At 36.4% G+C, this 21,736-nt stretch overlaps 2 protein-coding genes and 1 pseudogene across 2 annotated transcripts; all 3 read right to left on the reverse strand.

Annotated features, from left to right (window-relative positions):
• Nucleotides 1-784: 784 nt before the first annotated feature.
• Nucleotides 785-1,896, reverse strand: LOC149554351 (auxin-induced protein 15A-like). Its single transcript, XM_089828450.1, has one exon. It carries the CDS (start codon nt 1,643-1,645, stop codon nt 1,265-1,267), a length of 381 nt encoding a protein of 126 aa, XP_089684576.1. The 5' UTR covers nt 1,646-1,896; the 3' UTR covers nt 785-1,264.
• Nucleotides 1,897-5,428: 3,532 nt separating this feature from the next.
• On the reverse strand, nt 5,429-6,264 carry LOC149554352 (auxin-induced protein 15A-like). The gene has a single exon (XM_089828451.1). The coding sequence runs from the start codon at nt 5,981-5,983 to the stop codon at nt 5,603-5,605; it is 381 nt and encodes a 126-aa protein (XP_089684577.1). The 5' UTR covers nt 5,984-6,264; the 3' UTR covers nt 5,429-5,602.
• Nucleotides 6,265-12,998: 6,734 nt separating this feature from the next.
• Nucleotides 12,999-13,918, reverse strand: LOC149554353 (protein SMALL AUXIN UP-REGULATED RNA 12 pseudogene; annotated as a pseudogene).
• Between the last annotated feature and the right edge of the window lie 7,818 nt (nt 13,919-21,736).

The raw sequence follows: 21,736 nt of genomic DNA on the forward strand, positions 1-21,736 counted from the left end.
AATTGCTGATTGTTTAGCCAAATGGGCTTCTAGTCATGATCCGGGTTGGAATATTAGGGATAGGAGGCAACTGTCCTTTGAGATGGTGCAAGAATTTGATGATCTTGTTGCTCACGATCGAGCTCCTTGTTGTATTCCTTTCTGTCTTAATAAATTTTTACCCCTCTTTTCCAAAATTATTGAAAAAAAATTAACAAAAGTATTTTATGACAATTGACAAATTTGTTATATTATAATATAATTAACTTTATTAATAATAATAATGATGATGAAATAAATATTTAATTTTATTACAACTATACATTCTAGTACTTAGCCACTCACCACTCAGTGGCACTTGTCTATAAAAGCAATATTTTTTTTAACAACCGGAAACAATGGGAAGACACAAAAGACTGTACAATTATAACTGACCAGACACGTAAGGTGCCTCATCGTTTCGATGATTTGAAGTTATGCTTTACCGATCAGTTATGCTTTTCCGATCATTTTTAAATCCCTCCTAGAACTATTTTTGTTTAATTTCAAAAGGACCAATTTTCTATTCATTATTGGAATCTTTTACTGTCTACGTGGACAAAGGCGTCCATGTAAGGAGACCGTTAAAGAAAATAAGAGAAACGACCATAGCAGTGAGCAGAGAACCAAATATAAGTATCAGAGATATAACATGGAAGATCTATATGATGGACAAAAAATTTAAATGATTTTCAAGTGTCTTTTATCAATTCTGATTACACCCTGATGCAAATGCACTATGAACCGAAAAAAACCTAAAAGAGTATACAAAATAGAAAAGTAGTCAATTGTATATTCCTATAATTCATAACTGTGTTTACAAATATTTACAGTATTGTGACTATTGATTAAGTTAAACTAATTCCAATCACAGAGCGTCGATTAGAAATATGCCCAACATATCTGTATCACGGCTTATGCTCAGTGAAGACTTCCATTTCATGAGGAGGCTGACACTGGCTCCACAGCTGGAATATATTCCAATACTTTTTATGGTTTCAAAATAGATGGATCCAAACTGATTCGATGAGTATCTCTTTCCATCAAACCAAGGCTAAAATTTCAATTAGAATCAGCCTTCAGCAGCTTCGAAGAACATCAGCGAGCCAGAAAGATAGAAGTGGACAACTTTTCACCTTCCTGATGAGTTAAAACTTCACAACTCTTCTTGTCAGCAAGATCTTCTTCCTCGAATTTTCTTCATCTCCGGGAATGAAACTGACAAAGATGATCCTTCACGCATATTTCAGCTTGACCTTAAACACGATGTCAAATGTTGGAAGGTAGCTTCATCACAGGGGATGGCTAATCCCATTTGATGATCGAACCCATATTCTTCCTCAGCTTGCTTCAGCAATGCCCGGAAGAGAGAATGATTCAAGTACTCAGTGGGGATGATAAATCGACTTCTTTCACTACCAACATACACTGCACAGTGCCCTTTTGGGACATCCAGTGGAAGAGCAGAGCACGATCTGCCCATCATCTCATCCTCAAATGCAAAATACCTTCTCCTCTTTTGGCAAAGATCATACCCAGTTGCTTTATGGGCTTTGACAAACCTACAAAAGGCCCTCATAATCTGCTTAAGAATAACAACTTGAGGATTTCCCCTGCTTCTTGCCATTGCAGAGCTTGAAACTAATCAGTAGTTTCAATTACAGAGATATCGAAAGATGCAAGATGCTTTGGTGAAAAGAGTAGGGATGTGTTTTGTATATATACTAATTCAAAAAGATAAGCTGCTATGATTAGAAAGCATTTACAAGTTGACAAAGTGGCCCACTGTGTAGTGAGGGAGAAGGTACAAATTCTTGAAGGATGGGATTTTGCTCGTTTTTAGCACTCAGAATGCAAGCCAAAACCATGTGCCGCATCTTCAAATTATATGGGAACTTGGAGACAAGCATTTAAGTGGTGTGTTTTTTGAACTAGCCAATTCATCTTGATTCTAACAGCTGTAATTTTGCCTATTAGCTTTATTACTCACTGATGAACATACAAATATTTCTAAAATTTATATCTTATCACAATTAGATGGCATTTTACAATCAATTATTCCAAAATTATGAGGACCTTTATCAACTTAGCGCATTTTGAGCACAGTCAGAATAAAATATTCTGTGTTTTATTAGTGTGGAATGAGGGCAATAACTCATCAAACTTGTTAGAGTGAAAAATCTACTTATGGCTTGTGATAAAAACCGACAGCAGGCCTGTTACAAAAATCACACCCCATTAAATCAAATGTTGGATAGAAAGGACAGTACCACATGGAGATACCGTCTACTTGGGCTAAACTGTTGGCTTTCTTTTCTAGGCCCACCGACAAATTCAGACATCGTGTTGCTTGCAAGTATTGGATTAGATAAGAGGCTTATTTAGATCAGATTCAGACATAAGTCCAAAGAATTGATTGATATTTCTTATTAAGCTAATCGGAATCATCATATGGATGCTTATCTTAATGTTTATTCCTACCACCGAGCACTTTATTATATTTCACAGTGATCTGACAGTAAAGGGCTCCATGTCCGACTCATTCTCTGTCTATCTCTGTCATACGATATGCATGAAATGATTGCAGAACATCTCGAGCACCATGTTTTTTGTTTTTTGTTTCGTTGTCAACGTTCCACAAGACATTTTTAATTAGGGGTTCCATAATAATAGCTTGTGGCATATTCAGGATGGGATTCCTGGAGAATCCAGGATGGGATTTTTTTTGTTAGACTTATTATATTAATTAGGTTAGTTTCTGTGTTTAGATTAAATAAATAAATAAGTTAGATCTAGTTGCTATGAAGTTATTTTCGTAAGTAATTTTTGTAAGGAAAATAAAGTTATATAAAGCTATTCAAATATCAGTGGGATTATTCAATTGCTATCCTAATGTATCTAATGAAAATCTAAATCAATAAAATCAGTCATTTTATGTTTTAGCACTTTCAATTTTCTCATTTTTGAAAATCCAGAATGCAATTTTCTTGAATCATTTATTACATGTTTTTAGAATCACATGATGACTGAATACCACACATATTTTTCTATACGATGCATGCATCTTGGGCTGACCGAGTTGTTAGAGCAAGAATCAAAGAAGATGATGACAAGGAAAAGAAAAGGATCGTATGGAATACTGGCATCACATAATGATAAGTTACACAAAGGTGCAAATATATGACATCAAAACATACTTCTATCTACAATGTCACACTTCATCTATATAGTCATGAATTGCACTTTATTTATGCATAGTTTGCCCTATATAAGTAGCATTGGAACTACCAATGTATGGCTTCTGACCATTCCTATGCTTATTACTTGTCCCAACATTGATGTTCATGTAATCCTAGTCAAAATGATCAATCTATTTGATTTTGATCAGTAACATAATCCTCGTGCAATCTAATACATCTTGAATATGGACATACCTTGGCTATGTAATCCAGGCTATGTTTATAGGTAAAGTTGTACATTTACCCAAGTTCATAATAGTAGTTCTTGTTGGCACGTCGATCCGGAGGTAGGGGATTCATTGGTGATTGTTCAATATTGGGTTGTTCCCTTGGGGCCCGTTTGGTTGCAAGCGTAGGAATTGAGAATTAGAATAGAAATTTTGAATGAGAATGGAAAATGAAGAATAGGAATGGAAAAATGCAATCCAATCTTGTTTATCCCCTGTTTGGTTATGCAAGCTTAAATTGGAATAGGGTTAACTTGCAATCGGCGCCATTTGAAAATATTTCTGAAGATGCAATCGGCGCCATTGGAAAATCGTTGAAATATTTGAAAATATTGAAAACAAAGTTCCAACGCTCACCCTAGGTCAAAGCGGATTTGAAAATTTAATCAAATTTGAAAAAGTTAAAATGAATGCAAGAATAGCAATTCCAATTACAAGTATTTTTTGGAATGGACAAAAGCTCATTTTGGGGCTAAAATGAGAATACGTATTCCTATTCCCTATTCCTATTCCACGCACCAAACAAAGAATACAAATCATATTCTAATTTCCTATTCCTATTCCGATTGTATTCCAGCAACCAAACGGACCCTTAGAAAGAATAGTAGGGGCAGGAACAACCGGCCCCTAAGGGTGGGCCTAAAGAGAATAGTTTTTGAGCTGCCGGTCGGGCACCCACAGAATTTTAGGCTTCAGGGACTCATTCGTAGGAGTGGAAGGGGCCAGAAACTCTTGATTTATTTGCCTCCGCCCTATTAATTAATTCGTTAGTAAAGCGAGCATGGATAGATAACCCTTAGCCCTTATCCCTTACCCTTATAATAGTAGGGGTAGGGGCATTCCTGGAAAATCGCTTGGATCTAGGTCGTGAATTGAATACCCGTGTTACTCCACTTGGATTTCAAACCACCAGGTTGTATTCGGTATTGTATAAATATTGGGCCTGCCAGATAAGGAGAGAGAGGCCTTTGCATGCACCGTCATCAGATAAAGAACCATGTGGAGGTGCAGAAGGAAGAGAAATGCATCAGTGGACTGGACACTTCATTATGACTCTTGAGACAGTAAATATATGTTTATACGCACTTGGTGCTTGATTGTATTAAGGTATGGTTTGTTCTGAGCCTTCATGACAATTCCAAATTGTTTTAATACAATTACAAACTAACCAACATTTCATTTATTATTGGAAATTTTTAATCTATAAAAATATCAAACCAACCAAAGCATGAGTGAACAGAGGACAATAGATACCGAACAGAGAGATAGCATGGAAGATCCATATGAGGGACGGAGACGTTATGATTATAAAGTTCCTTTAAGAAGTCTGATAACATCCCGATGTCCAACGAGCAAGAAAAGGAGCAAGGGAAAAATATGTATATAGCATAGCAGTCCCTTGGATATTGCATTGATTTATAACTGTCTCCAAAAAATAGTGTACAGTATAGTGACTAATAATTAAATTAAACTTTTTTCATCACTAAAAGAGGGGTAAAAATTTTATTGAATATCAGAGAGAGCTGAACAACACAAGAAACAAAGAGAACTACATAGCTTTATCTTGGGTCACAAGTTCAACCAGCATCTGAGATAAATCAAGGGGAAGCATCCTATCATCAAGAATATTCCAAGCTTGCCCCTGCTCAGAGGCCCATTTAGCTAAACAATCAGCCACACCGTTCTACTCACGAGGGATATGCATAAAAGATATAGAATCCAGAGAATTGCATAACTGAATGATCTGCTGAATAACCAGAATTAGAAAATGCCCAAAATTTAATTTCAAGCCCAACATGCCCAACATGCACGGCCTCTGTTTAAAGCCTCTCAATTTCAGGAGGCTTTCGGTTTCACAAGGCTATAAATTCACATAGCTTTAACGGTTTAAAAACTGATTTGATGAGGATTCCATTCCGTCAAGCAAAAGGCTGCTTCAGGCAGACTTTTCAATTAGATTCAACCTTCAGCAGTTTCAGAAAACATCAGTGAGCCCGAAATATAAAAGTGAAGAACTTTTTCCTTTCTGATGACTAAAATTCAAAACCCTGCTCTGCTTTCTGAAAGTTGTTCAATTTCTCCAATTGAAGCCCACACAGCTTTCCCTTCGCCTAAATTTCAGAGTGACCTTAAACACGACGTCAAATGTTGGAAGGCAACTTCATCACAAGGGATGGTTAATCCCATTTGGTGATCAAATCCATATTCGTCCTCTGCTTTCTCCAACAATGCCCTGAATAGAGAATGATTCAGGTAATCCGTGGGTATGATAAATCGACTTCTTTCATGACCAACATAAACTGCACAATGCCCCTTTGGAACATCGAGTGGAAGAGCACTGCATGACCTCCCCATCATCTTATCATCAAATGAAAAATATCTTCTCCTCTTTTGGAAAAGATAGTACCCAAGTTCTTTATGGGCTTTGAAAAACCTACAAAATGCTTTGATGATATGTTTAAGAAGCAGAACTTGAGGATTTCCCTCGCTTCTTGCCATTGCAGAGCTATGAACTGATCAGTAGTTTTAAATCACTTCTCAATCACACAGAGATCGAAAGATGCAAAATGCTATGGTCAGAAGGGAAAGAATGTGCTGTGTATATATAATAATTCAAAAAGAGAAGCTGCTACGATTAGAAAGCAATGGCAATTTGACATAGTGGTCCACAATGTACGCAAGGAGCAGATACAAATGCTTCAAAGATGGGATTTTGGTCCTTTGAGCACTCATAATGCAAGCCAAAACCATGTGCCGCCTCTTCAAATTCTATCGGAAGTTAAAGACGAGCAATAAATGTTGTGTTTTTGAACGACCCAGTTTACCTATTATGTTAATTATTTACTTATCAAGTTAGCTTGATTACACTATCTGTGAGATCTGCAATTAGTTAGAGCTTATCACCGTCAGGTAAAATCTGTAGTCCATTGTTTCCCAAGTCATGGGGACCTTGAGTAACATACCTCATTCTTAGCATAGACATAGGATGAAATCTTGTGTTTACTGTTAATGTTGTTCCTATTCGCCTTGTAATATAGGAGTAACAACACTTCGAGTTTTGTTAAAAGTGAAATAAGTTAGGTACCTATGTCTTGCAATAAAATCTGTCGGTAAGTCTGTCATAAAATTGATGTATCCAGTTAATGCAAGTCTTGGATAGAAAGGACAGTAGCACATGAAGATACCGTATGCTTGGGCCAAACTGTTGGCTTCATTTTGCAGGCCCACCGACATATTCACTTATGCACTTAATTCTGTTGTCTGCATGTATTGGATTAGAGATGGACACTAGATAAGAAACTTGATTGCATTTTGATCAGACTCATTATAAGTTCATTGGATTCGTTGATATTTGCTATTTAGCCTATCTTAATGTATAATTCCCAATCGTAGCCAGCATTATATTATATTTCCCTTTGACAGAATGGATATGGATCAGTTAGTTGGGCCCCTGCCTTCGATAATTGACAAAATCTTACCCAAAATACTGGTCCAACTAGTTGTTGATCGATTCAAGAACTCTTCTGTAAATATTGGATATAGGCTATTTGGACCTTTCTAGGGCTCACATATGTTAAACTTTAAACAACAAGAATAAAATGAAGACAAAATATAAATAACCAGGTTTAATTTGTTAGACAAAATTTATAACTTGTCTCCAAGTTTTGATACATTTAGAGAGGCCACACATGGTTTTGGCTCGCATACTGAGTGCCGAGAAGACTAAAATCACATCTTTCAGGCATTCATACTTTCTCACTCACTAATCGGGGACCACTTTGTCAGCTTGCTGTGAATTGCAATACTGATTAGGAATTATTATATATATAGAGATAACATATCCTTCCTTTCCCCGCCAAAGTATTCTACTTTCCTATCTTCATCTGTTTTCTTTCCTAGTATATTGGTCCTATACCAATAGTATCAATTGGTTTTGAAGTCTGCAATGGCAAGAAGCAAGGGAAATCACCAAGTTCTGCTTCTTAAGCACATTATCAGGGCACTTTGTAAGTTTGTCAAAGCCCATAAAACAGTTGGGTATGATCTTTGCCAAAAGAGAAGAAGATATTTTGTATTTGAGGATGAGATGATGGGGAGATCATGCAGTGCTCTTCCACTGGATGTCCCAAAAGGGCATTGTGCAGTGTACGTGGGTAATAAAAGAAGTCGATTTATCATCCCCACAAATTACTTGAATCATTCTCTATTCAGAGCATTGCTGGAGAAAGCAGAGGAAGAGTATGGATTTCATCACCAGATGGGATTAACCATCCCTTGCGATGAAGTTGCCTTCCAAAACTTGATATCTTGTCTAAGGTAAAAGTCTCCAATCCTCTGAAATCTGGGTGAGGCTGAGCAGCTAATTGGGTTTCACTGAGAGAAATAGTGCGACCTCAGATAGTAGTTCTTGAAAAACTCTGCTCTTAATTATTAGTCTTGGCTTGACACAGTGGGATCTTCATCAATTCTGTTTGGGTTCATCTAAATTGAAAAACCTCAAAGTCGGAGGGAAGAGTGATATCAGCACTTGTTTGAGGCAAAAGCATAGGCTTTACTAAGATGCATGCAATTTATGTTTCTGGTGCAGGCTGTTTGATCAAAATCAGTATTTCTTAATCGCGAGTCACTATACTGTAGATTTTTGTAAACACAAATGCGAATGAATGAAATTTGTATGCTTTGCTCCTTTTCTTGTTCATTCTGCATTGTGATCTATTAATGTTTGTCAAATCTTATCGATCTCCGATGTTCCTCTCTATCTATCTACCATGTCTGATTGTTTTCTGTTACTTTTCATCGGTCTCCTTCCATGGAAGCTTATATCCATTAAGAGACATGGCAGTCCAATAATAATCCTGTATAAGAGAAGAAGAAGTACTGTCTGAAATAAAAATTAAATTAACATAAAAGTTAAAGTATTCTTCTCCACCAGATAACTCTGAATATCAGAAAAGTATGACGCATGTGTTTGTTGTGTATGGACTGCTAGTGCGTCAAGGTTTTACTAAAATTGCCTAATGGTTCAGGCATTATTGTGGCTATTCAGCAAAATGGCTGAATACATGGCACAGATTCATATATCGTATGCATTTCAGTTACATCAGAATCTTCACTAAAATTTTATTTTGAATCTCAATCTAAATTTGTAAAATATAACTAATAATATATTAAGAATTTGGAATAATTTATTAAAATTAAATATTCCATTATTGTAATTGGTGTTTTAATTTAAAAATATATATAAATAAATTGAATAGTTGGAACTGGTGTTGTCACAATTTTTATTTTAACTTAGTATTAACTATAAACATTTTAATTAATGTATGTAAAGTTAATTTAGGATTGAAGGAAGAGGATATCTATTGTGTGGAGGGTTCATTTATCATAACTATTAATTAAATATAATATAGGCAACAATATATACGTGTAGTTGTAGTCAAATTAGTCAATCTCATTAATCTAATTCATATGCAATCTAATACATCTAACGAGCTGTGTTATCTAATTCAATTGTTATTCTTACATTCAACTGTTATGGAATAGACAATGTTTTGGGAACCTTCACTCTATGAAGAGGCTTGCTTAGGAAGATCTTGATGTCATAATCAAGTAGATTAGAGATCAAGGTTTCTCAAAGGATCTTGGAAGGTCTGAATCCCTAGCTTCTAGAGTTCTAGAATAATGGGAACTTCGAGAGGAAGTTTTTTGGAAGCAAAAGGCTAGAGTTGATTGGCTCTAGGAAAGTGATAGGAACACTACTTTTTTCCATGAAACTATGCAATCTCACTGAAATCAAAGTAATATCTCATTAGTGGTCAATTCTCAAGGTATCTAACTGACTTCCTTGCCAACATTATTCCAAAAGGCTACTTGGTACTTTTCTACCCTCTTTTCTGAGAACTCTCCTCCCACTGATAATGAAGAAAATATTATTTTGTCTTGTATTCCTTCCCTTATTACCCAATAAATGAATGATTGTCTCATGCAACCAATCTCTTTGGAAGAGTTGGAGGAGGTGGTCTTTGGCATGCCCAAGGGAAAGGCTCCTAGTCCTAATGGCTATCCAGTTGAATTTTTTCAAGAATTTTGGGACATCATTAATCATGATTTGTTGGAGGTGGTTAAGGAATCCTATTATAGCAAGTAGATGCTTTGAACATTGAATTCTACTTTCTTGACTCTTATTCCAAAAGGAGAGGGGGCTAATCAACTGAATTTTTTTAGATCAATTGCTTTATGTAATGTGGTTTATAGAGTCATTACCAAGTTGATTGATGAGAAACTTCAAAAGTGGCTCCCCATTATTATCTCAGAGGAACAAGGTGGTTTTGTTGTTGGAAGGAAAATTTTGGATGGGGTGGTTATTGCTACTAAGGCTATTCACTCTATGGCTAGTTCAAGGGAGTGGTCTATATTTGTTAAGTTGGATATGGCTAAGGCCTATAATATAGTTAAATGGAGTTTCTTGACCTGAATATTCTTCTTACCTTTGGCTTTAGCTCTAATTGGGTGAGTTGGACTATGACTTGTGTTACTTCTGCCTCTCTTTTAGTTTTTGCCTCTCTTTTAGTTCTTCTTAATGGTCAACCTTTCTAGCTATTTCATGCCTTTAGAAGTCCCCACCAAGGTGATCCTCTCTGCCCCTATCTTTTCATCATTATGGCTAAGGGCTTGGGTAGATTCATTAAGTTTCACGTGTCCTAGAATTCTATGCAGGGGTGGTGGTGGGGTAATGGTTTACCTACTCTTTCTCAACTTCAATTTGTTGGTGATTCTGCTCTTGTGGGTCTTGCTAGGATCAAGGAAGTTGAATCCTTTTGACATACTCTAGATATTTATTTGGCAGCTTTAGGCCAAAAAGTTAATGAGCACAAATATTTCATTTACTTTTTTAACACTCCTAATTCTATTTAGCAAAGGATTGTTGATATCTTGCGGTTTCAAATTGGGTCACTTCCTTTGACTTGTCTTGGCATCCCTATTGTTGTTTCTAGACAGCTACAAATCTTCTAGAAAAATTTGATTATCAAGCTTTAGGAAAAGGTAAATCATTGGACTGATAGATGACTTTTTACTACTGCTCAGGTTACTCTTCTTCAATCTATTATTCAAGTTCTTTCTACTTATAGAAGCATAGTTCAAGCTGCTACTATTTACTTTCTCAAGGAGTTTGATGCTCTTTCTCGGCAATTCCTTTGGAGTGGTAATTTGTGTAGCACTAAATGGAGTTTAATTAGCTAGGAGATTGTTTACAAGCCTAAAAAGAAGGGTTCTCTTGGTCTTCGCTTGGCTCTCTTGAGTGGTCAAGCATTAGCTGTTAAGCTTTATTAGGGATGGTGCTCTAGACAACATCAACTTTGGGCTCATATTATAACCCATAAATATTTTAGAGGTGTTGATCCTTGCTCTATTTATGCACTTCCTCTTAAAGGTTGTCGCTCTATGGTCAGGCATACTCTGAAGATTGGTGCTCTATTAGTCAAGTGGGGTCTTTTTTGGATATGTAAGGGAGGATTTGAGGTTTTGGTTTGGTTTGATGCTTGAGACAGATTTCCATCCATATTATCCATGTACTCTCATCTTCAGACTCTCTATAATTCTTTTCATGCTGATGAATGGGATAAAGTGGCTCATTGCGAGAATCCTTATCATTTGTGACCTGTTTTTAGTTATAGATGGAAACACTCTTCTAATTGGCCTCTTGGAGGAACAAAGGTGGATCGTCAAAAGCTTTCTTAGATTTTGGCCTCTAGGGAGTGTTGCTCTTTGCTAGGACCAGATGTTTTGGCTTGGGGAGGTCCTTGTCTAGTAAATATCATGTCTCTGCTAGGTATCAAGAGATAACTAGACAATTATTCAAGGATGCTGAGGTCCCTTGGTGGAAGCAAGTTTGGAGTAAATTTTCTTGGTCAAAGTGCAATTTTTTCATGTGGCTAGTGGCTCACAATTGCTATCTTACATGGGATAATCTTTGTAAACGTGGATTTCAGGACCCCTCTTATTGTGTTTTGTGTTGTAATGGGGAGGAGTTTGTCTCCCATCTATTCTTCCATTGCTCCTTTTCTACTCAGTTATGACACCTTTGGTGGAGTGCTTGGAGTTGCTCTTGTAGGCATGCTTCCTCTTTGCTCGAAATCTAGGCCTGCTTGGACAATGCTCCTTCCAAGTCTTCTCCTCTACATGTTGCTTGGATTGCTAGCCCATCATTCATTCTTTGGCATATTTGGTCAGAGAGGAATCATCGAATCTTCTAAGATGTTTGGACTGATGTTATGCATCTTTGGTGGAAGATCTCACATTCTCTTCAAGAAACTATTCAAGTCAAGTGTGTGTTAGATGGGGGGTATGGATCCGGTTGATCTTTCTATATGCAATTGTCTCAATTTTCATCTTCAAGTTGGGGTTGCAGCTCAATGGTATCAAAGAGTGCCCAAACATCCCTGGCAACAAGGGACAAAACATGTGAATCACGAGGGGCATTGGACTCCTCCTCATGGAGTTCTAAAAATTAACACAGATGGTTCTTCCTGAGGGAATCTAGGCCCTATTGGTAATGGGGCAGTGGCTCATTGCAATTCTGGTGAAGTTAAACTCTTTTTCTTAGTGCATAAGGGTGACCATACTAATAATCTCATGGAGGCTCGGGCCATTTTATATGCTGTGGAACAGTGTTGTTTGCGGGGATGGCACAAGATTATCTGTAAGTCTGACTCCCTAATGGTGGCAAACTTGCTTTCCTCACAAGCGCTTGAGGATGTTAGTTGGCAGCTAACCATTGTTGTTAATCAGAATCTTCTCTTTTATACCTCTCTTGAGTTCATTAGGTTGACTTACATTCCTCATGAATGGAACAGAGCTGCTGATTGTTTGGCCAAATGGGCTTCTAGTCATGCTTCAAGCTAGAATATTATGGATAGGAGGTTGCTTCCGCTTGACCTGTTACAAGAATTTGACGATCTTGTTGATCAGGATAGAGCTCCTTGTTGAGCTCTCCTTGTTGTAATCCTTTTTGTTTTAATAAAATTTTACCCCTATTTTTTCAAAATGAATTAAAAACAAAATTAGTTCTATTCCCCACACCTATAACCATGATATTATCTATAGACAACATTACAACTAGAAAGAATGGGAAGATACAAAAGACTTTACAATTGTGATCGTCTAGAAAGCCAGCGTAGGTTAGTCTGCACTAAGCCCCTCAACCTTTCGATGATTGAAAGCTATGCTGGTCCCATACTTCATTATTTTGTTTTGTTTAATTCCAAATTGAACAATTTTCTATTCACTTTTGGAATCTTTTAGTCTCTACGTGGACAAAGGCTTCCATGTAAGGAGACCATTATAGAAAATAAGATAAACGACCATAGCAGTGAACAGACTACCGTGTAAAAGTATCAGAGTTATAGGATGGAAGGTCTATATGATTATAAAGTTTCTTTTAACAAGTACTGATTGCACCCTGATGCAATTGCACAATGAACCAAAAAAGCCTAAAAGACTATACAAAATAGAATAGTAGTCAATTGTATATTCCATTGATTCATAATTGTCTTTACAAATATTTACAGTATTGTACCTAATGATCAAGACGAACTAATTTCAATCAGAGAGTGTCGATTAGAAAGATGGCCAACAGATCAGCATCAGGGCGTGTGTTCTGTGAAACATTTCAATTTCAAGAAGCTGGCACTGGATCCTCTGCTGGAAGGAATTACCATAATTTGAATCTGATTCGATGACTATCCCTTATATCAAAAAGCATCATCGAACCCCAAATATAGAATTGGACAACTTTTCTCTTTCGCAATGAGTTAAAACTTCACAACTCGTCTTCTCAGCAAGATCTTCCTTCTGAAACACGCTCTATTTCAAGGAATGAAACTCACAAAGCTGACCCTTCACAAAAATTTCAGATTGATCTTAATCATCATCTCTTACTTATCAACGATGTCAAATGTTGGAAGGAAACTTCATCGCAGGGGATGGTTAATGCCATCTGGCAATGAAAGCCATACTCTTCCTCTGCTTTCTCCAGCAATGTTCTGAATAGCGAATGATTCAAATAATCAGTGGGGATGATAAATCGACTTCTTTCATGGCCAACATAAACTGCACAATGCCCTTTTGGGACATCCAGTGGAAGAACACTTCCCATCATCTCATACCCAATTGCTTTATGGGCTTTGGCAAATCTACAAAAGGCCCTAACAATCTGCTTAATGAGCAGAACTCGTGGATTTCCCTTGCTTCTGGCCATTGCAGAGCTCGAAACTAATCGGTTGTTTTTGATCTACTTCTTAATCACAGGGAGATCGAAAGATGCAATGTAATTTGATGAGAAGAGAAAGGATGTGTTCTGTATATATAGTAACTGAAAACTCGATAAGCTGCAATGATTAGAAAGCAATTGCAAGTTGACTGTGTAGTGAGGGAGAAGGGTGCCCAAACTTAGGGCAAAAACACACCAACAATTTTTTTTTTTTTTATATATATAAAGTTAATATTAATTAAACCCACTAAGTTGATAAATTTAAATTAGTTAAAAATGCATGTACATTGCAGGACAATCAATACATTTCTCTTAACAGTGTTCTGATAATTTCATAAAAGTTTATAACCAATGGGTATGAATAGATCGTTTAAACTAAGTATTCATTTTTAACTTGATTTCGATCTTTGTTTCGTTATTACTTTTCTTTAAAACAGTTATACAATTTGCCATTTACCTTGTAATAACCCTTGCAAAATTCAACTAAAAAAAATTCATTCTAGGTTAATCCAATTATTTGCTTAACATCTAAAGTCTATACTAAACTTTTAAATTAAAACTAATTATTTCTCTAAAAGTAAATACTACCATATTTATTAAATCTAATATAACAACATATATTAAATCCAGGCTAATATTATATAATCAATATAATTAATTAAATCATAAACAATAATTCTACATTAGTTTAAATCAATTCATCCTCTTTGTACTTATCCCATAGTTAACATAATACCAAACAATAATCATATAAATCTTACGTTAAACCAAATAATACAACCAATAACAAAGCTAATTAATTTTCAACTGAAATCTAACACTATTATCAATCTAACATTAATTATCCAAGTAGCATATACTAAATACCCTTTAACTAACACTAAAAAAATTAATATGATTAACAACATATCCTAACAAACATCTTAATAAACTCGAATTAACTATCTCCGAAGACTTAATAGCTAATGAAAAGAAGAAAAAAATAAAAATAAAAATAAATAAATACTAATTAATTAATATACAATAAAATAAATTACTAAAAAGAATTAATTAAATTACTAATAAAAAAGTAAAAACTAACTAAACTTAAAAACTTTTAAAAACTATCCTAACAACTAACTTACCCCTCTACTAACTAAATTAAAACAAGCCCAAACTTATTAACTACACCACTAAACTCTTTTAACTACACTCCTACGCCTTAAATTCTGCCTCCCACGTGGGCAAGGACTTAAGAAAAATGCAGCCCAAGGTTTTACATATGCTGACCAAGCTTTATGCATGGAAAAAGTCGAATGGCTTAGGAAAAAGCATAGCATGAGGTGGTTGAAACTTTTAAACAGCCAGTACACATTTGAAGCTGCCCCACGCTTTATTCCATTTGCTAAATGATGGTTATGTCAGGTATGACAGAGGGTACATGATCCCAAGGCAGGCAGAAAAGTCGCATGGGATGGGGAACATGGGATATTTCAACCCTTTAACAAGCAGTTTCCCTTAATTTAAGAACTAACTTCAAACTTCCCATCCTCCTTGTCATGTCGTGTGGTTAATGGGGCTGCATAAATTTAAGTGAAAGCATGGGTTATGTCAGCATTTATTTCACAAACTTTGGTTATAAGTCAAATCTACTCCTTGTTCAAAAGCTGACGCCTAGAAATGTGAGGGGTAGTTAAGACTCAGGATACAAAGGAGGGATAATTGCTAAAAGTTTATTTGGTAAGACTTTGGATATTTACAATTATTAATTAGTATTTCCTTTTCCTATTTTTTTTTTAAATTTAAATTTTGAAATAAGAAATCTACAGAGAATATTCTCTGTTCTACCATGATTTAATTTCTTTTCTCATGCAAAATCCAGAGAGCATTTTGCTCTTGGAAATTTTCTTTTGAAGCTTTATTTTTTTATAAGCATAGATTACAAGGTAATGGATATATTTATTTTCTTTTGTTCTACAAGGAATATATTAATAGAACAGATTTATAACAAGAAGTTAATATTTGGGTCACAATAATGCATGGTAAATTTGATCTCCTAGATAACTTAAATTGCAATAAATCAACCATAGCCATTTTTTTCTTTCCTCAATCATAATTTTCATTTTGAACATAAAAGGAACTAGAAAATTTTGCTTACTAAACCATCATCATTTCATCCTAATTTTTGATGTGCATCCATCCAAAATAACGTGTTACAAAATTTAATCACATGACCAACAATTATGCTCAAAACACCAATTTTATTGGCAAACCTGATTCAAGGCTCAGCCGGGAAAGAATCAGGAAGAAAACCCGGCTTCGTTGCCATAGACAATAAGGTTTAAAATAAAAATTTACAATAGGATCTCAATCCCAAATTTCAACAATTTTATCAAGTTTTCTTCATGATCAAATCAAGGAGTTTGTAATATTTTCTGAATCTCATTTCAAGAACCATGGAGGAAACCAATATCTGATCGGGTGACAACCAAGCAGAACCAAGAGAACATCAAGCATGCATAATCATACATGGTTTACACAATAGGATTCACAATGAATCAAAACTAGGGAAAGGTGGATTCTTCCAACAGGAGAAGTCAAGCACAACACCCATTCAGATGCCCAATCGAGGCTAATAACCAAGAACTTCCGTTCTTCCATTTAAACTTGCCATACTCATACCAAGTTTGTGCTGACGGGTAGGGGCCCATAACACCCTACCCTTTATCCCTCTTCTCATCCTGAGAAGAGACTCTACACAGGTTGGAGTCCAACTAAACAGACCTTTCTCAAAATTGGTCACTTCTGCCCTCTCCAAGGGTGAGTAATACCAAAACACCCATGTAAGGAAAACTCAAAAATTGCAAACATAAACAAAAAAGGAAAACAACAAAAAATGACATGGTTTTCAAATCTTCCCACATACCCACAACCATATAAACAGTGAAACAACAACAAGATAACACGAACATGAAACCAAACATAAAAACTGAATAAGGGAGATGAGAATTTCCTACCTTCACAAAGAGGTAATGGCAATGAACAAGTTTGAGTAGAGTATCCCTTCCCTTCCTTCCTTCAAGCTTCAAGAAAACTTCTCTAAATGTAGAGATTGGGTAACAACCAACTAGTCCAAGGAAGGCCTCTAAATAAGCCTCCAACTCAACCACCCAAAAGGAGCAATAACTATTTCCACCCGCTAGCAACTCTAGAAACTCCTAACTCAACCTACACTATGGTTAAACCTTAAGTGGAGATGAGGTGAGGTAACTCAAGATAACCATGGTCAATTTTCGCACAAAGGCAAAAAGGGACTTTTTGGGTGACCTCAAAAGTAAAAAAAGAAGGGCTTAGGGGTTGGAAAAGACCCCTAACCCATACCCATACCTTTTGGTTAGAATAATAACAAGTTTTAAAGCCTAGGAAAGAGGTTTAGAGTCAAATAAAATCTAGAAATAAAATAGGTCCAACTTACTACTTTGACTTGCAAATAAGCACTAATCCGGATTAAGGGATGACTAACCTTGATTAAGAACCTAATAGAAAACTGACACTAACTTGAACCAACTTGAGTCCAAAGGTTAAACAATTAACCCTAAAACGCACACCGAAGCACATAAACATTTTTCGAGTGTCAAGCGACACTGAAAGAACATAATTACGAACATTAACATTCACTGAACAAGGAAGATGCATACATACATCTCACAATACAAAAAAAAAAAGTGAATTACGAACAACAAGGTTTTCAAATTTAGCACATAGAGATCAGTTTTGTTCCTCCATAGGGTTTCTCAGCTAAAATATCTGCACACTCATTGCACACATCAGTAGTCCAGTAAAATCACATGTACATAAATGTATACATATTCAGAAATTCTCATAAATTAAAACATACATCAATAAGGGCTTCTTCATCCTACTTAATTCTTAACCATTTAAAATATCTTAAATCAAAGTCTCGATCCTACCTTTACTGATTTCATCAACATACATATACATGAAACATTAAATGACAATCACTGAAAATAACATCACACAACATGAACTAATAAAATATGTTCTAAGCATCAGATACTGTCTCGACATCTCGAGTCGTGAATAACAAAATAAGGGTAATGTATCACTATGCTACGATGGGTCGGGGCGAGGCCTCACATCCTCCCCCACTAGGCATGAACTTCCTTCTAGAGTTCATCAAAAAGGTACGGCTACTGAGATCGCATCTGCGCTGCATCCTCCCATGAAGCCGTGACCTCATCGTAACAATCCCATTGGACCCTAACCTGGTCCAGCTCTCGGCCTCGAAGTGCTAGGGTCCATCGGGCAATAATGCAGATAGGCTCCAGTGCTAGCTGTCCGTCTGACTCCACCTGTAAAGCATCCCAATCTATAATATGAGATTCATCATAAATGTATCCTCTAAGTACTGAAATATAAAACACATCGTGGATGTGTGACAGGCTAGGTGGCAAAGCTAAATGGTATGCAACAGGTCCTATCCTCTCAAGGATCTCGAACGACCCAACAAATCGGGGTGCCAACTTAGAGCCCTTTCCGAATCGAATTGGACTCTTGTGTGGTCGTACCCTCAAGAACACTCTATCAACAACTTGATACTCTCGATCTGTCCTCTTCACGTCTGCATACTTCTTCTGCCTATCCTGTGCCTCTCTCAGGCGCTGTCTAATCAGGGTCACCTGCTGCTCCATCTCCTTTACTAACTGGGGACCAATAGATACTCGATCTTCGATCCTATCCCAACTCAAGGGTGTCCTGCACGGTCTCCCGTACAAAGCCTCATAGGGCGGCATACCTATGGAAGAATGATGCCCATTGTTGTAGGAAACTCGACAAGATGTAGGTATTCCTCCCATCTGACTTGATGATCCATCACATACATACGTAGCATGTCCTCCAAAACTTGATTCACTCGCTCGGTCTGGCCATCGGTCTGAGGATGGTACGCTGTACTAAAATTGAGCCTAGTGCCCAAAGCTGACTGCAACTCTCCAAAATGAAGAAGTGAACAAAGAGTCTCTGTCAGATATGATCTTACAGGGAACACCATGAAGTCTAACAATGTCCCGCAAGAACACCTGAGTTATGTCTCGTGCTGTGAATGTAGTACGCACGGGTGAGAAATGGGCAACCTTGATCAATGTGTCAACTATCACCAAAATGGCATCATGGCGACGAGATGACATAGGAAGACCAACAATAAAATTCATAGATATAGTGTCCCATTTCCACATTGCAATCTCATGTGGTTGGAGAAGCCCGCCAGGATGATGGTGCTTCGCCTTCACCCTCTGGCACTCGAAGCATCTCGCAAGTATGCTAGCAATCTGCACTCTCATGCTTGGCCAATGATACAACTGTCTCAAATCTGCATGTAACTTCTTAACACTGGGGTGCGCTGCATAAGGTGCTCTGTGAGCCTCAAGTACAATGAGCTCGCGCAAATCCCCAATGGAAGGTACATACATACGTCCCCTATGACGCAAAAGTCCATCAGACTCCAAGGAATATTCTGCAAACTTCCCTTCCTCTTCCTCTGAAAGCCATACTCTTCCTCTGCTTTCTCCAGCAATGTTCTGAATAGCGAATGATTCAAGTAATCAGTGGGGATGATAAATCAACTTCTTTCATGGCCAACATAAACTGCACAATGCCCTTTTGGGACATCCAGTGGAAGAACATTTCCCATCATCTCATACCCAATAGCTTTATGGGCTTTGGAAAATCTACAAAAGGCCCTAACAATCTGCTTAATGAGCAGAACTCGTGGATTTCCCTTGCTTCTGGCCATTGCAGAGCTCGAAACTAATCGGTTGTTTTTGATCTACTTCTTAATCACAGGGAGATCGAAAGATGCAATGTAATTTGATGAGAAGAGAAAGGATGTGTTCTGTATATATAGTAACTCAAAACTTGATAAGCTGCAATGATTAGAAAGCAATTGCAAGTTGACTGTGTAGTGAGGGAGAAGGGATATTGGTCCTTTGAGTACTCAGAATGAAAGCCAAAACCATGTGCGGGCTCTTCAAATTATATAAGAACCTGGAGACAAGCATTCACTAGTGATGTGTTTTTTGAATGAGCCAATTCATCTTGATTCAAACAGCTGTAATTTTCCCTATGAGCTTTATTCTTCACCGATCAACCAATAATGATTGAACATGCAAATGTTTGTGAAATCAGCATTAAATAGAACATACCAATACTAATATTTGCTAGGTTAGCATTTAATTATATCTTATCACCACGGATTCTACAATACATTATTTCCAAAATTATGACGACCTTGAGCAACTTAGCTCATTTTTCGGCACAGACAGAACAAAAACTAACAGTAGGACTGTTACAAAAACATACCCCATTAAAGAAAATGTTGGATAGAAAGGACAGTACCGCATCGAGATACGGTCTAATTGGGCCAAACTCTTGGCTTTTATTTTGTAGGCCGACCGACAACTTCACACATGGTTTTGTTTGCAAGCATTGGATTAGATAAGAGGTTTATTGCATTCAGATCAGATTCAGATACAAGTCTAAATAATTGATTGATATTTTCAATTAAGATAATCAGGATCATCGTACTAATGCTTATCTTAATGTTTATTCCTACTCCTATGCAACACTTTATTATATTTCACAAGGATCTGACAGTAATGAACACAGACTAGAGAGGTGGGTCCCTTCACTTCATAATTTTAATTTATAACATCTTTCACTTCCTAATCAGAATCAACATGTTAATGCTTATCTTAATGTTTATTCCTACTCCTACCGAGCACCTTATTATATTTCACAGTGATCTGACAGTAATAATTGATAAGGGGCTCCACGTCCTACTCATTTCTGTAAATTTTTGCTGTACGATATACATGAGATGATTACAGAACATACATCCTGTGCACCATGTTTTACTCTTTTTGTCTCGTTGTCAACGTTCCGCATGACATTTTTAGTAAGATTGCGGCATCTAGCTGTTTTTGAAGCGATGTTTTCCCTATATTTGTACGCCCTGAGCCAGTCCTTTCCTTTACATGCGTTTAACGTTAATTGTTTGTTGTTCCCGAAAATGTTTCTGTTCACTTTCCGTTACTCGTTTGCTTTTCCCGTTTATCCCCTTGTCGTTCCTTCTTAACCTCTTGTCCTCCCGTTCGCAAAATCGGTTTTAATGCAGCTTGCAGAGACCATTCGTAAGGAATGTGAATTGCACATTCGCTGCTTTTTATCTTATAAATTTCATGAGAATAAAATATCGAATCTTATGCGGTGCATGTGCATGCTAGGGTATTGAGGTCCATTTAAAATTGCAAAGGGCAACTTTTATGCGAACAGATTGTGATTGAAAACAAATGCATAGTTATGACAGCTAGTTTGCATGGTCAGATATTAGACTTGTGCCTCTCTTTTCGAAAACAGAAGTAAAAGCTATGTCAACAGACATGTATTTCTAGTATTCCATAGAAATGTTTGTCAATTAATGAAGATTTGGAAGTCGATTGATTAAGATTTCATAAGGGCATTTAGAATTTTGAATTCCTAAAACTAGATCCCTATTTTGCATTTGAAATGTTTTAGAAAATTTCAACAAAATACGAGTGAAAACTGTAAAGCGAAAGTCTGCAACCTATGCCAACATTACTCCTTCCTATGGAAAATGTGAGCTTTCAAACATGGTAGGAACATCCATCAAAGCATTAATAGAAAGGAAATTTTGCCAAATATTATTATTGCATTTAGCTCAATAGTTTTCCATTTTATTTTATTTATTGATTATGATTAATCTAATTTTTTAGTTTTAATTAATAAATAAAAGAGAAATAGACACCCTATTTACTACACAGGGGTTACCATACTTTTATACTAAATTTATACAAATTTGTTAAAGATATTTTTAAATACTACAAAATTTTATAATTTTAAAAAACTAATTATTAGAATCGTTCAATTCAAACATTTGATTTTATTAGACATGTCAATTGAATATG

The sequence above is a fragment of the Cupressus sempervirens genome, chromosome 5 (assembly GCF_028749045.1).
Source record: "Cupressus sempervirens isolate cs-2001-9-10 chromosome 5, ASM2874904v1, whole genome shotgun sequence".
In the NCBI taxonomy this organism is placed as follows: Eukaryota; Viridiplantae; Streptophyta; class Pinopsida; order Cupressales; family Cupressaceae; genus Cupressus; species Cupressus sempervirens.